The sequence below is a fragment of the Neovison vison genome, chromosome 1 (genome assembly GCF_020171115.1).
Source record: "Neovison vison isolate M4711 chromosome 1, ASM_NN_V1, whole genome shotgun sequence".
Taxonomy (NCBI): Eukaryota; Metazoa; Chordata; class Mammalia; order Carnivora; family Mustelidae; genus Neogale; species Neogale vison.
In genome coordinates this window covers 147416054-147430065 of record NC_058091.1, presented here as the reverse complement: position 1 = coordinate 147430065, position 14012 = coordinate 147416054, and the positions used below count along the sequence as shown (strand labels likewise).

General features: G+C 44.6%; 2 protein-coding genes across 2 annotated transcripts; one reads left to right on the top strand and one right to left on the bottom strand.

Annotated features, from left to right (window-relative positions):
* Positions 1-2327: 2327 nt before the first annotated feature.
* On the top strand, positions 2328-2788 carry LOC122914283 (histone H4). Its single transcript, XM_044260919.1, has one exon. It carries the CDS (start codon positions 2360-2362, stop codon positions 2669-2671), a length of 312 nt encoding a protein of 103 aa, XP_044116854.1. The 5' UTR covers positions 2328-2359; the 3' UTR covers positions 2672-2788.
* A 5087-nt stretch (positions 2789-7875) lies between these two features.
* Positions 7876-9356, bottom strand: LOC122914053 (histone H2B type 1-C/E/F/G/I). Its single transcript, XM_044260697.1, has 2 exons — positions 8959-9356; positions 7876-7927 (listed from the first exon to the last, which is right to left on the bottom strand). Exon 1 carries the CDS (start codon positions 9346-9348, stop codon positions 8968-8970), a length of 381 nt encoding a protein of 126 aa, XP_044116632.1. The 5' UTR covers positions 9349-9356; the 3' UTR covers positions 7876-7927; positions 8959-8967.
* Positions 9357-14012: the final 4656 nt, after the last annotated feature.

The following is a 14012-nucleotide window of genomic DNA, read 5'->3' as shown; positions in this document are numbered from 1 at the left end:
TTCATATGAAGAGAAATAACACAGGCTGTTCCTCCATTTCTTTACAAGAATGAGAGTAAAGGATGCTTGGAGTAACAGCTAATTCTGACAAGAACAGTCTTTATTTTATCTAAAAAACCGTTATCATAGTTTTTAGTAACACTTCGGCGGGTTAGTTAATTTGGGGGTTTCAGGTATTCAAGATTTGTCCAGGGAAGCGGGGAATGCAGCAATGTCTGGTCCTCCTGAAATGGTTTTTGGATTTAGGTTTGCTATAGATGACAGGAGTCTTAGAAGAGGCATAAAAAAGAATTGTCTCCCCTTTTTGGTTGGAAATATTATCTTATTTGCATTGATTTTATTTGGGGGGGATCAGTTACTAATATATTTACAAGTGTGGGTACAGATTTCTGCTGTGTTGTGGAAGAAAAATATGGAACGGATTAATGTAGTAGAATCAACTTTTATACACATGTACAACAGACAGACACAGACATTCTCATGCTTATGGAATTCCCTTGAGAAAAGGACATTTTTTAAAAAGTATGTTTTATATTCTCTACTACCTTTTTTATTTATAGAAGGAAACACATTACAACTGGTGCTTAATGTTGAAGAGAAAATAGATTTACAACAGAAAGTGATGTAATGTGCTTTTCTTAACTCCTTAACTTCACTCTTTTTCTTTAACATAGTATCTTCATTTTGAAACATGTAGCAATTTGTGTTCCCCTTCCACGGTGAAGGAAACAAATGGTGGGAATGCACAGAGCAGAAGATTTCACCCTCCTTTGTGATCCCCTCAAAATCAAGAAATGACTGAATACTTCTTTCAGCACATCCAAGGGAAACATGAAAGTTAGCATCACTGTAGGTTAAAAGTGAACATGATTCAAATGGGTGAGACAAGATGAACAAGCAAGTCAGTATAAGTAATTTTTACTTTCTGTATCCACTTGTCATGGAGCTAAGGTATTCCTATTCTTCTTATGGTGGTATGATTCCATAATTGGTTTTGAAGATTATTCAGTGGTAACAATGAGGAGTATGAATTCCAGAAAGGCTTAGCCATGGCAAGCTGTGACATTAGTCAGTGCATACAAGAAACAGAAGGAGAATTACAACCATGATGGGGGAATTAATAGAGATTCAGTACCAAGAAAGAAGAGCTGTGTCTAGGCCATGTCAATGTAGGGAGACTCCAAAGTACTGGCCCAGTCACCTTCATGGGGTCATGAGTACTTTGATGTGGATGACTTCCCAGTCTCTCGCTCCCTTCAGGTGTGTCCTCTTGCTTAACTCTCAAACTTGCATTTCTGGACACTTGCTTGATATTTGCCTTTGCACCTTCGTACACCAGGCGACATCTTGCTATGATATCTTTGCTGCTGCTAAGTGAAGAAAATCGTTCCCATTTACCCTTACACAACCCCATTAGAGTATTGTTACCAATATATGGGTTTTATTCCAAAATTCATGGCATTTCCCAAAGTTCCTCTCCGTACATTTTCAAAACCTAGAGTCTTTGAAGGTTCTGATGATCCTGAAAATGGGTTCTTGATCAGTTCGGGTCATGGAATTCTTTGCATATCTGATGAAGCTAATGGGGCCTCTTTCCAGAATAATGCTTTTAAGTGCTTAAGAGAATACACGTAGGATTGCATAGGAAAAGAATTATTACAATGGTGTTATAACAATACCATTACCAAACTTACCAAAACCCCTAACTGCTGTATTGTTAACAGGTCTATTTATCAATCCATTAAAGTCAAGGATTGCCCTTGTGAGCAAGAATTACCAGTGTAGATGTAATGGATTCCAATTTGACTTTGAAAAGTTTAACGTTCTCCTTAGTTCTCCCATAGGGCTGTCCAGCTGCATCCCCGCGAGCCTTGCTTAGCGAACCAGACATGACTCGATAAGACAAACACAAACTTAGCGAAAAAGCTGTGATGAGCTTCAAAGTTTATTTCCCGCGTCTCCTAGGGACAACAGCCAGTAGTAACAGTATTTCTCGGGTTGTCTGGGAAGTGTGAAGGCCAGGTAGGAGGCTTCTTTGTGGAGAGCGTGTGCGTTGGTGCCCGGCACAGTGGCTTGCAAGTGTGGCACGCTCATGCACACACCCATGACCGTATATGGGGATATTTGTGTAATTACACCCACCCCCATGCCCGCACCGCCACCCTTTCGGACAGTCGCCTCAGGTGCTCCGCCTGTCTGGTGTGCGCTGGGCGCCTGAGAAAGAGGCGGTGGGCGGGAGCTGAATGTGGTCCCGCCCCTGCGCTTTCTGTTTTCAAACAGGTCCGTCGCCTTGCTATAAAAGGTCTGCTTGGCGTCCCCGCTCGTGGTGCTTGAGAGGTTTGGAGGGACTGTAGTAGTCATGTCTGGTCGCGGCAAGGGAGGGAAAGGCCTGGGCAAAGGGGGCGCCAAGCGCCACCGCAAGGTGCTGCGCGACAACATCCAGGGCATCACCAAGCCCGCCATCCGGCGGCTGGCCCGGCGCGGCGGCGTCAAGCGCATCTCCGGCCTCATCTACGAGGAGACCCGCGGGGTGCTCAAGGTGTTCCTGGAGAACGTGATCCGCGACGCCGTCACCTACACGGAGCACGCCAAGCGCAAGACGGTCACGGCCATGGACGTGGTCTACGCGCTCAAGCGCCAGGGCCGCACCCTCTACGGCTTCGGGGGCTGAGCATTTTTGTCTCCGCTTCAGAACTTTTCGTATCTAACCCAAAGGTCCTTTTCAGGGCCACCCACCTAGTCGCCATAAAGAGTTGTTCATTCCCTGGTATATAATTCTTTAGTCTAATTCTTTTGCCATTTCTAGGTTCTATTGATAAAGCTTGCTGCTGTGCGTCTGCGTTAGTTTCTCAGAAGCAAGTGAAGTCAGCCAGTTTGTACTACCAGGTGGAGTGGGTATGTTTGTTTCCTTGTCAAGAATCCTTTTGCAGAGCTGTTTTGACTTTGAATCCAGAAAGACTTGTCCAAATGCAGCAGTCTAGTGTCCGTTGCCTCGTAATGGAGAATAATCATGATCTAACCAGGCCGTGTAGTTTTCAGGTAACCAGTGAGGATAGTATTTCCTGCTTGCCACACATCCTGCGGGGTCGGGGCGGGTCTTTCAAACTCCTGTCTTCAGGTCCCACCTGTATGGATCAGGAAAAAATGCAAGTTTTTTAAGTTGGTTGCCCAGTCTGTTAATTTAGTGTCAGACTGTCCACTTTGCCTATGTGTATGTGTTCACAATGGTTTTTATATTTTAAAGAATCTGAGAATCATTTCACTGTAAGCTGGTCATTTTCCAATAAAATTTGTTCACAGGGACATAAAGGGATAGTGAGATGGGTCTCTAGCCTTAGGCAACATGTCCTGGCTTTTCTGGCAACAGAGGTAAGAATGTAGCTAAAATCTCTTGGGAGTCAGCAGAAGTCACTCTCGGGTCTGGGCTTTAAAACCTTCCCTCTTTCCACCCAATAAAAAGGTAATGTTTGACCTAGCAGAGGCATCAGGTCCTAAGGGACAGCAGAGCGATGATTTGAAGGACAGTTGTCCCCTCAGAGCTGGATTAATCACAGTGCATCTGTCCCGTGTGACATGAATAACTGTCTTTAGGCTAATTTATTTTCGAACCTCTGTTAAAGCAACTTAATTTTACAAACCAAATGCGGCTTTGTTTTCTTAAATTAGGTAGCAGTGTGGACAGTCGCTTTATTGATCTGAAACTGCTTTTAAGGAAAGATGATTCCAAATGGGCATCTTTCCTTAGTATATGTTCTGCTGTGGTCCATTCTGTACAGAACACAGAGTAGGAGCTCATTACATGTTAGAAACAAATGCACGGACCGTCCAAACGTCCTAGGCAGTTGTAATCCGGATGTTTCAAAGTACTGGCTCCTTTTGGTAGAGTTGATCTTAACAATAAGTGGATCACAAAGTCCTTTCAGAATGTGTTAGAAAATATTCCTGTGGATATATACATTTCATGAGGCTGTGTTCCCATGTTTCCTCTGTTTCATGTTTCCTCTGAGGCTCATTCCAGGAACTCCCAGGGCTCCATGGACTCGTGTCAGTAACTTGGAGTCTAGGACTTAAGGGTCTGAGATCCAGACATCCAAAATATAAGAGAGGAAGGGAGACATATTACATAAAGAACAAATTGAACAAGAATAATTTGTCACTCTTTATTCACTGTGGGCAGTAGACCTATATATTCTTGAGAAGTTAGATGAGGTCTTAACAGTTTGTGAGTAAGAATGCAAGATAAATAGCCCAATTTGAAAACTTCTGATTCTCAGAGGCCTGAATGACCAAACTGACTCAATCTCAGATGATTTGGGAGTGAATAAAAACAATAAGGAGTTTATTTTCAGCCCGATTCAGAGAGTAGTCCATGAATTTTTCTTAAGGCCCATCGACTGTATCTCATCATCAGTCTCGGTAAATATACTGACAACTTCTAGGTATGTAGTAGTCTATGTCATTGAGCAAATCATAGATTAAGTTTACAAGTTCCCAATATCCCCTCAGAGATAAAACAAAACAAAAAACAAACTGGAAACATTATACAGAACGATGCTTAGTCTTTGGGTTTGTGTTGTCTTTGGTCATGTCACTTAACCTCTCTGTGTTTCTGTTTCCCCATTTGTAAAATGAGGATAACAGTAATATCTACCTTATGGGTTTGGGATGAATAAAATCAAATATTTGGTACTAAGCTTTTTGCCCAATACATGGCACATGGTAAATAAAGCCTTTATGTTTTCTCTTTCATTATTATTGCTCTCACTTTTATCATTATTCCTCATGAATTAGAGACCCAGTTAAAACGATGAGGACTTTTAAACCATGAAGACATAATCTTGAAGTCCCCAACTGCCATTTTCTAACTTTGTGGTCTTTGGCAAATCACTAAGTGCTTCCATCTGTAATGCAGAAGCAGCTTCATATTTTTCTGAGGATTGAGTGAGACAACTCAGGGTAAATAATATGATCATAGTGTGTGTTCAACAGATATGCATTACATATATTCATGTAAAATTGTCAGCATATGAATGAAAGCTCTGTGGATACAATCATAGAAAATTGCAGGTAATTTAAGGAAGAAAAAAGTCTCTTGAAAGAGATGTTCTATGACCACTCTGAAGAAATCCCTGGGTCCTTAGGCCTTTCTCTTCTGTCCCTGTCCCTGGTTTCTTGGATAGTAGGTCCACTAAATTCAGCTGGGAGGGTGCTGGCATCAATCAGACACCATGGCCCAACAGAAAAGGTGACAATGTGGGGACTCTTGGGACCCAGAGAAGAGGCAAAATCCTGAGCCCTGAAGTGTCCCATATGTCTGGGTTGCCGTTTAGTATCTGTACCCTGAGTTTCCAGTGAGTTCCATTTATGGCATCTAACTGTTCTATGTGTTCTCACTTCAGTGATGTCACAGCAGATTGTCCATGACCTCCTCCCTGAAAGTATTTTCTTGATTTCTGTAACCCTACCCTCTTAGTTCTCTTCCTCACCATTTAGAATCTTTGGCTGCCTTCTTTCTAAAGTTTCGAGTGCTTCTTTATTCTTTCTCCATGGGTAAAAGGCAGTTTCAGTGTGTGCTAACAACAGTAAAGTTTCTACTTCCAAACTCTCCAAAAATTCCATGTTCAGTCCCCAAGTTGTTCTGATTTCCAGACTCACATGTACAACAACGCACTTGACCTCCAGTGGAACGCTTAAGGGTTTTTAAAAATTGTCATGTCCCAGTCTCTGAAACCTCATCCTGTCCCGTAACTCTGCATCATTCACCGAGGAAGTGCAGCAGCGCTGTCAGGTGCGGGTCAGCACACGGCCTGGAGACGCAGTCTGGTTCTAACCCCAGCCCCACACCTTGCTCATCCGTAGTCAACTAGGAGAGAATAGCTGGGTCTAGATACTGTGGGTGGTGAGAGGACGAAGTGAGCTACCCTTTGCAAAGAGGTTGGTACAGTCTCTTAAACACACGGAACGTGCTCGGTCAATGTCAGCTCCGTGTTTCTTCACCCACGAGACCCTGTTCATCGGTACCTTCTTTAGACTTTCTCCTCCCATGACACCTGTAATAATGTCACCAGTGTTATTGCAATAACCTCTCCCTTCCTCTTCCTGCTTATTTTTACCTTTAATCCCATAAATCCCATTTTCCACACAGCAGCTTGGGTGCTTTCAAATTCTAAGAGTTTCTCAGGGCACAATACAACTGGCTGCCCTCACTGGCCCACAAGGTCGGAAATGCTCAGCATCTGTTGAACCCCCCCGCCCTGTCTCTTACACCTTGTCTTTGCTTCCTAGTCCCCCAGCTCACAGCACTTCCATCCTTGAGCACACACTCCTTCCTACCCTGGGGCTTTATTGGGCTGACAGGGAGGTGGGGTGGGGCTTGGTCCCAGGAACCCATGGTCCTGACTTGATACTAAGGCAGGTGCTTAACCAATTGAGCCATCCAGGTGCACCTGATTTTTCTTTCCTCATATTCCATAACAGAACCCTCTATGCTGGAAGGGGCTTTGGTTAGCTCGTTATACAAGTATTAGATGTTCTCAAAGCATAGCAGCTAGAAGCAGAATTTGTATCTTTGGGAACTTGGTGGCTCAGTTTGTAAAGTGTCTGCCTTCAGCTCAGGTCAGGATCCCAGGGTCCTAGGAGAGAGTCCTACATCAGGCTCCCTGCTCAGTGGGGAGCCTGCTTCTCCCTCTGCCTGCTGCTCCCCCAGCTTGCGCTCTGTCTCTGACAAATACACAAATAAAAAAGCCAAGTGCCCAGATATGCCCCAGAGCTAATGAAACAAAAACCCTGGAAGTGGGGCCAGCAAGCTGTCCTCTAACAAGCCTCCAGGGGATTTCGAATGCACACTCAAGGTTAGAAGTGCTGTTCTGTATCCTCAGGACGTAATTCCCTGTTGGCACTGGAGTATGAATGAGTCAGATGGAGGCTCTTTCTGCCTAGAAGGCCTTTGTGCCAGACTTTGCCATTTCCCCTCCTTCATCCTGACACAGCCTCAGTTTTGTTCTGGTCTCCCCCCTTCGTTGCCTTGTGCCCCAGGGAAGGCAGAGTTTCTCCCTATTCTCAGGGATCAGGTCCTGATTCAGCCACAGTAGTCCTGATGGTCCCAGGCTCTTAGTAATGACTGGTTTGGGGCTGGGAATATGGCCAGTTCTTTGTGACTGTGAGAGTCTTTAATGGTGCAGATCAGCTTCCCCAATAACGTTTTGATTGAACTGAAAAGTGAGTTGATTAAAGAACAACAACAATAACTGCGGGGTGTGTGTGTGTGTGTGTGTGTGTGTGTGTGTGTGTTGGGGACAAAGTTGCAATCGGGGGCATTTCAGGAAGAGAACATTTGCAAAGGTCTGGAGGCTGGAGAGGTCTCAGGGAATTCCAAAACGTGGGGAAAAGCAAGAATGAAAACAAAACAAAAATGAAATGAAATCAAAACAAAAAACCAAACCTGAAACATCAGAGAAATAAGAGGAGGAAGAGAATTCTCTGAGGTTTGGTTTGAGTTTTCCGTAAGGGGTAGGCTACCGAACTGGATTTCCGGTTTCATGCAGTAGGGGGATCCCTGAAAGGCAGAGGGAATCAGACAGGATCCAGTATGCTTTCTTACACGACTCTCCCTGTGGAATGAAACATAGATTCTCCAGGGACAGAGGACTTTTTAGTATCATCTCACACTGAAATCAAGATGGTCAGAAAAAGTTGAGCAGCTGTAATTTGGCAACTGAAAACAAACTCTTGTTGTTTCTTTGTGCTCAGTTTGCTCTTCTTGAGAGAAGAGGGAGAGGGGACAGTCGGGTTGGGGAGGCTGACTGGGAGTGTCTGGAGGACGGTTGGCTCTTCTTGGACGCATTCGGGATTTCCACTTACAGGTGTGGGGCAAGCAAGCCAGTCTTTCTCACCTAACTTCCAGAAGGAAGCCTCTAGGTCACGGTGCCTGGAAAATGAGGGAAGGAGACAAATCCTGCTTTTAACTTTCACGGTTTAGCGTCTTTGGCATCAAGTGATCACAAACAGCAGCCTTCCAGACCTTGGTGTTCAGCATTAGTATGTTAAAACGCATGGCCCGAGTCCACATCTGCTCTCCAGGCTCTGACCGGCCCGGTCCCTGTCTCCTTTGCCACACACAGCTGCTCAGCGGAGCCGGGGGCCAAGACTGGAGACAGGACAGGTGGAGGGCTTGGAAGGAAGCTCGCACAGACAAGGACCGACTGGGAGCTGCTGAGCCACCCAGCCCTCTTAGTCCGGGACTGCACTGGAGGGTGTTGGTCTGGGAGGACACTGGGGGATCATCTGGGAGCCAGAGAGGAGAGTAGGGGTGAATGGATTCTTCTCCAGGACACTCTAAAAAAGTCAAATGTAATGACGATCGCCTAATCACAGCAGCTTCAGAAGGAAAGCGGTAAAGCACAATGAACAACTGGTAAGAACCTTAGAGTCCTTCCAGAGTCCTGCAGAGCTGCAGCCCCCTAACAGAAATTTTAAAGACCTGGACCAGACGCTCAGGCAGGACTCGAAAAGGCAGGGAAGCCGGCGGGTAGGGGCAGGGGAGGGTCCGAGTCGCAGAATCTTACAGAGTCCCTGGGGCGCAAGCCTGGAGCCACCGGAACAGGAAGTCCCGCCTTCTGGTGGCGGGCTTTTCGAATTTCACTCTGGCTGTGGAGACCCTGTCGGGCGACCTTTGAGAAAAGGCGGATCCGCGCCGGCGGCGGTAGTGGGAAGGTGCCCGTGAGGTGCACGGGCTGGGGAAGTGAGCGTTGGCTTCTTCGGCGCGCTTTCGTTTCCGCGACCGGGCCCCCTGTTCACACAGGGGACTCCTCTCAGGACCACACGGGATGGTGTCCCAAGTGTCCCCATTAGCCTACGTGAACCCAAGCTGAGGGCACAACGCTTGATAGTGCGCAGCTCTGCCTGTGAAAACATGTGGCTCTGAAAAGAGCCTTTGGGGTTGGATGACAGGACGCTTACTTGTCAAGCTCACTTGGAGCTGGTGTACTTGGTGACGGCCTTGGTGCCCTCGGACACGGCGTGCTTGGCCAGCTCCCCAGGCAGCAGCAGGCGCACGGCCGTCTGGATCTCCCTGGACGTGATGGTCGAGCGCTTGTTGTAGTGCGCCAGGCGGGACGCCTCGCCCGCGATGCGCTCGAAGATGTCGTTGACGAACGAGTTCATGATGCCCATGGCCTTGGACGAGATGCCGGTGTCGGGGTGCACCTGCTTCAGCACCTTGTACACGTACACCGAGTAGCTCTCCTTGCGGCTGCGTTTGCGCTTCTTGCCGTCTTTCTTCTGCGCCTTGGTCACCGCCTTCTTGGAGCCCTTCTTCGGGGCCGGGGCGGATTTGGCGGGTTCAGGCATGCTGAGTCGCTTTCCTCTGGCAGAAGAGAAAACGGAGCCCGAGCCAGGATCCTGCTTATTTGTAGGCGGTGGTATGCAAATGAGGGATGCGTTTCACGATCATTGATTCGTCGGCTCCTCCTGCGGCTGCAGGCTCATGATTGGCTCCAGTTCTGTTCTCCATTGGTCTTATCCTGAGAGCAGTTATTCCCCATTCAGGGCGATTTCTTCAGGTAACCTTGTAACAAGTTCAGATTACTTTATTAACATTTCATATTACTTTTTAAATTAGTTTTAGAAACTAGATGTTACTTTCTCTTGTGTTTCGAATTGCCAAAGAGGCAAAGCTCGGGTCTAGGTCACGCCTCTGATTTGCCAATCCTGGCACAGCTGCTGGGAAAGCTGTATCTTTACATTTGAATCTGGGTTTTGACCTGTGAGAGAAATGGTAAAGAGGCTGTCAGCCCAATAAGAAACTCTCTAGACACACTGTTCATCAGAGAAGTTCTGAATTGAGGGAAAATGACCAACGCCTTTACTGCTTGCTCAGTGATGGAGCAGGAGCTGTCCTAAGACCGGAGTGACCTCAGATAGTCCCCCTGAGCTAGATCCTGATGAAGCTCAGGCTACTGGATAACCAGTAGCTTGAGGCTACTGGATAACCACACGCCTTACTGTTGGGCAGCTAGTTCTTTACTTGAACCCTCAGCTCCCTATTTAAGACAGTTATTAAAAAAAAAAAAAAAAAAGAACTTTATTCATGGGGTGGGGGGTAAGAGAGCACAAGCAGGGGGAGATATTTAAGAGTTAAATAATAAAGAGACTATTTCGAATATTGTGAGCAGGGTTAAGGGATACCACCAAGGAATGATGGAGGACGCTGGGCTGTTACTCCTAGTTCAGAAGAGGCAAAAGAGCAGGCTTTGAAGAGAGGGGTGAGTATAGGACAGAGCTGACCAACAGGAGCTCAGATGCTTAACCAACTGAGCCACCCAGAAACCCTGGGTTTTCTTAATTATAGCCTGATACACTCACTTCGTTTGCTGGGCTGGATTCTGGAATAGTCTCATTTCCCATTGATCCTTGGTCTCCAGTTAATTTAATCTGCCTCCACCCCCCCACCCCCCGCCCCATACTGACTGGCTAGTCACATTTTGGTCACTGAACAGCCACCAGCAAATCACGAGGGAGCTCTACCCCAGAGCTAAAAATCAGATTGAATTTTAAACCAAATCCTCAGGTAAATGTGGGTGCACAGTACAGGGTGGGAAGCACTATTCTAGGGAGCTGTCCATACAGTTGCTTGTATCTTCACCCATGTGGAGTGCCCCATAAAAAAGGGCATAAACGACCATATATTATTACTAGATTCCCTTTTCTTTCCCACATTAAAAACCAAGGTCACCCTTTTCAATTCTTTGTCTAGGATCACTTGTTATCTAAGCTTTGCCATTAGTTTTATTTGTTAGCTTAAATTAGCTTTATGAGTGATGGATAAATGGAAGGAAGGCAGGCAGGGACCAGGGGCCCCGCTCAAAGAGGAAACAATGCTTAAAACGGTTTTATACCACCTTAGAAGGAACCCTCCCACCTTTTTCTGTAAGAGAGATAGGTGAGAAAAATCTTATTGGATCACAGACACAGGAAGGGCTAATCAGATTGAAACAGCCCGGCAACAACCCCATAAAACCCCTAGACTTAGAAACTCTGGGGCAACCACATCGAGTCCCCTCCCACCTTGATAGCTGCTTTGCTGTCACTCAATAAACTGTGCTTTGCTGCCCACCAGTCTGTCTGGTCTACCTCTCATTCTTCAGAGTGGTGTGACCAAGGACCGTGGGCACTATCGGAGAAAAAAATCCTGTAACACTAATTCTACCTCTTTATTCATTTACCATTTGAAAATTTAATATATTTTTCATTGTGGGTAAAGTTGAAAGCCACAGACTAGAGCCAACACTGTAGAGCCCATTTTAGGAGTGATGATTTTCTCTAACTTTACTCAAAAATTTCTTCCCATAAGATTGCACTCAGAAAAGGGAATTTCTTTTTGCAAATATGTGATCATTTTTAACACACTGCCTGGAAACACAAGACCTTTGTGGTCTGATTTATTTCCAATTTGGGACAAATATGAAGGGTAACATAAGAGCAACAGGTCAATCGCTCCAGACAATTTGCCCCACAAGTGTAACCACTGGGTTTATAGGATTTAAATCATGGGTCTAAATCACCATGCCACTAAATTAAATGTGTGAACCTGAAACAGATAAACTTGGCCTCTATGATATTGAAAAGTAGTGAGGACTGGCCCGAACTGTTGTCTTTATTCCATGCCTACATGAATTTAGTGAACACAAACAATATATATGCAAACAAAATAACCCAAGAGTTGTGTTAAAATGATCATGATTTTGTAAGGAAAGACTTTTGGGGAAAGGATTACTGACGGGCTGAAAGGGGCTATTGCAATACAGAAATTGTGACCATTGCAACAGATCTGCAAGCTTCTACAAGGTTAGGCAAAAGGGGTTTTGTTGAGGGAAGAGTAAACAAGTCTAGAAAGAACCTGAGTATAGGAAGGTGGGTGGAAAAAAAAAAGTGCCTTAATCAGAATGCAAATCAGAAAATCTTTTACCCTGGGGCCAGCCAGTTCTGAGGAGGGACCCTTAGGAGGCTGAGGGCAAGTCAAAGCCCAGGGGTCTGGGAAGTGGGGAAAATATAACAGAAGTTTGGTGGACAAGCATATTGTTCTGATTAGTGAATGGGGACAAGTGGTTCAGCTAATTGTTTATGAGGCAAAGAATGGGAATTGGAGGGTCTTGTCTGGCCTTGTCATAGGTAAACAAAATTTCATCCGTGAGTGTATCTAAGTCATAAGGGGAAAACAAGATTCCTTGTTTTTGGAGCACAAAGGTTGAGGGGTATTCCTCTAATCATTGCTGTTTTCCAGGATCAAAGTGTCACATAAAGATCAATATTGTCAGTTACAATCAATGACATCTCATTTCAATCTTGTTGGGTCTGTTATTTAAAAAAGTTCAAAATGGGGACGCCTGGGTGGCGCAGTTGGTTGGACGACTGCCTCCGGCTCAGGGCGTGATCCTGGAGTCCCGGGATCGAGTCCCACATCAGGCTCCCAGCTCCATGGGGAGTCTGCTTCGCTCTCTGACCTTCTCCTTGCTCATGCTCTCTCTCACTGTCTCTCTCTCTCAAATAAATAAATAAAAAAAAATCTTTATAAAAAATAAATAAATAAAAAAGTTCAAAATGTAAAAATATTAGACACATTTGGTTTTAATGTAATCTGAAATGAGATTACTGAAATATAATAATTATGATAGAAATACAAGTTGGATAACATGAAAATTGTCCCCATAGAGCTCCTGAATCTCAATTGTTCTAAACCCCTCTAAGCAGTGAATATTTGATGATGAGGCATTACAAATCATTAATTTAAAAGCAAAGTCTATAAGTATGCTCTGGTGGGCTCATTATCTATAAAAATTGTCTCCAGATCCAAGAACAGTGATTTTTTTTTTTAGGTTTACATAAAATGTATCTCCAAAGTTATGGTAGATATTAACTTCCATATAATATTTTTTATTTATTTTGCTCTATGATTGTGGTGTCATGAAAGTTTTACAAGTTTTTCTTTGCCTTTCTCAGAAAAGCATTATGCTAGAGTTCTGGAATACATACAATGTTTTATCATTTTGTGATGTTTACCACATTTTTATAATAAATTTTATAATAATGCACATTTTGTATTACACACAAAATGTGCATTAGAATGTCTTCCTCTTATTTGGGTCTGGAAAAAAAAATCATGCATGGATTTAAACAATAATAATATAGAAAAAATAGGGATGAGGGGAACAGCAAGTATAGCAGTATTAATATTAAACAAATTTTAAGGCTCAACTATTAGTGGGGATAGAGAGGTACACTGTAAGGACTTTTGGTTCCAGTGTGGACAACAAGATATTCTGGAAAGCAATCTTGAAGCAAAATAGCCAAGGACTTGATAAATGGCAAACACATCCTAGCACATCATGGCCCAGATAACAAGAAACCAAGGAAAACTCCCCAGATCTCCCAGAACAATACATACCCAGGAGCTGAAGCCTGACTAATAAACACATGAGATTGGGTTCCCTGGAGGCAAATATTAAGATACTGCACTTCTGTCAATTAATGGCAGCCTCTTGGGGAAAAGAGGGTTCTAGGCCTTTTAACTGAACTGGAGACACCTAGCACAGAACCAGGGCTCTTTGAGAAAACACAGGCGTACAGGCGTGGGGAGAATCTAGCAAAGATCCCTACAAAGAAAACCGGTTCCTCTCTGCAGGGGTCTGTGGAGGAGGAGAGAGGAAATTTGCCACAAAGATCTAGGGCAGACCTACTCAAGAGTCTAGAATTTCTACAAAGCTTCCTGAAATTAAAGTGCTGTGGGTTTGAGCGCCCTCTAGTGCCACCTGAAGGCAAACTTAAACCCCTTCAGGAGGAAGCACCTTGAACCCAAGTTTCTGTACATATAGGTTTATTTTCTTATTCAGAAGTTGTTTTTTGAGCACATATTATATGTCAGGCACCGCCTAGGAATTTGGGGTGTCCAAATATAGACTCATAATAAATGTGACCTAATCTAGGAGGAAAACACTTTGAAGAGTCATCCCTCCAAA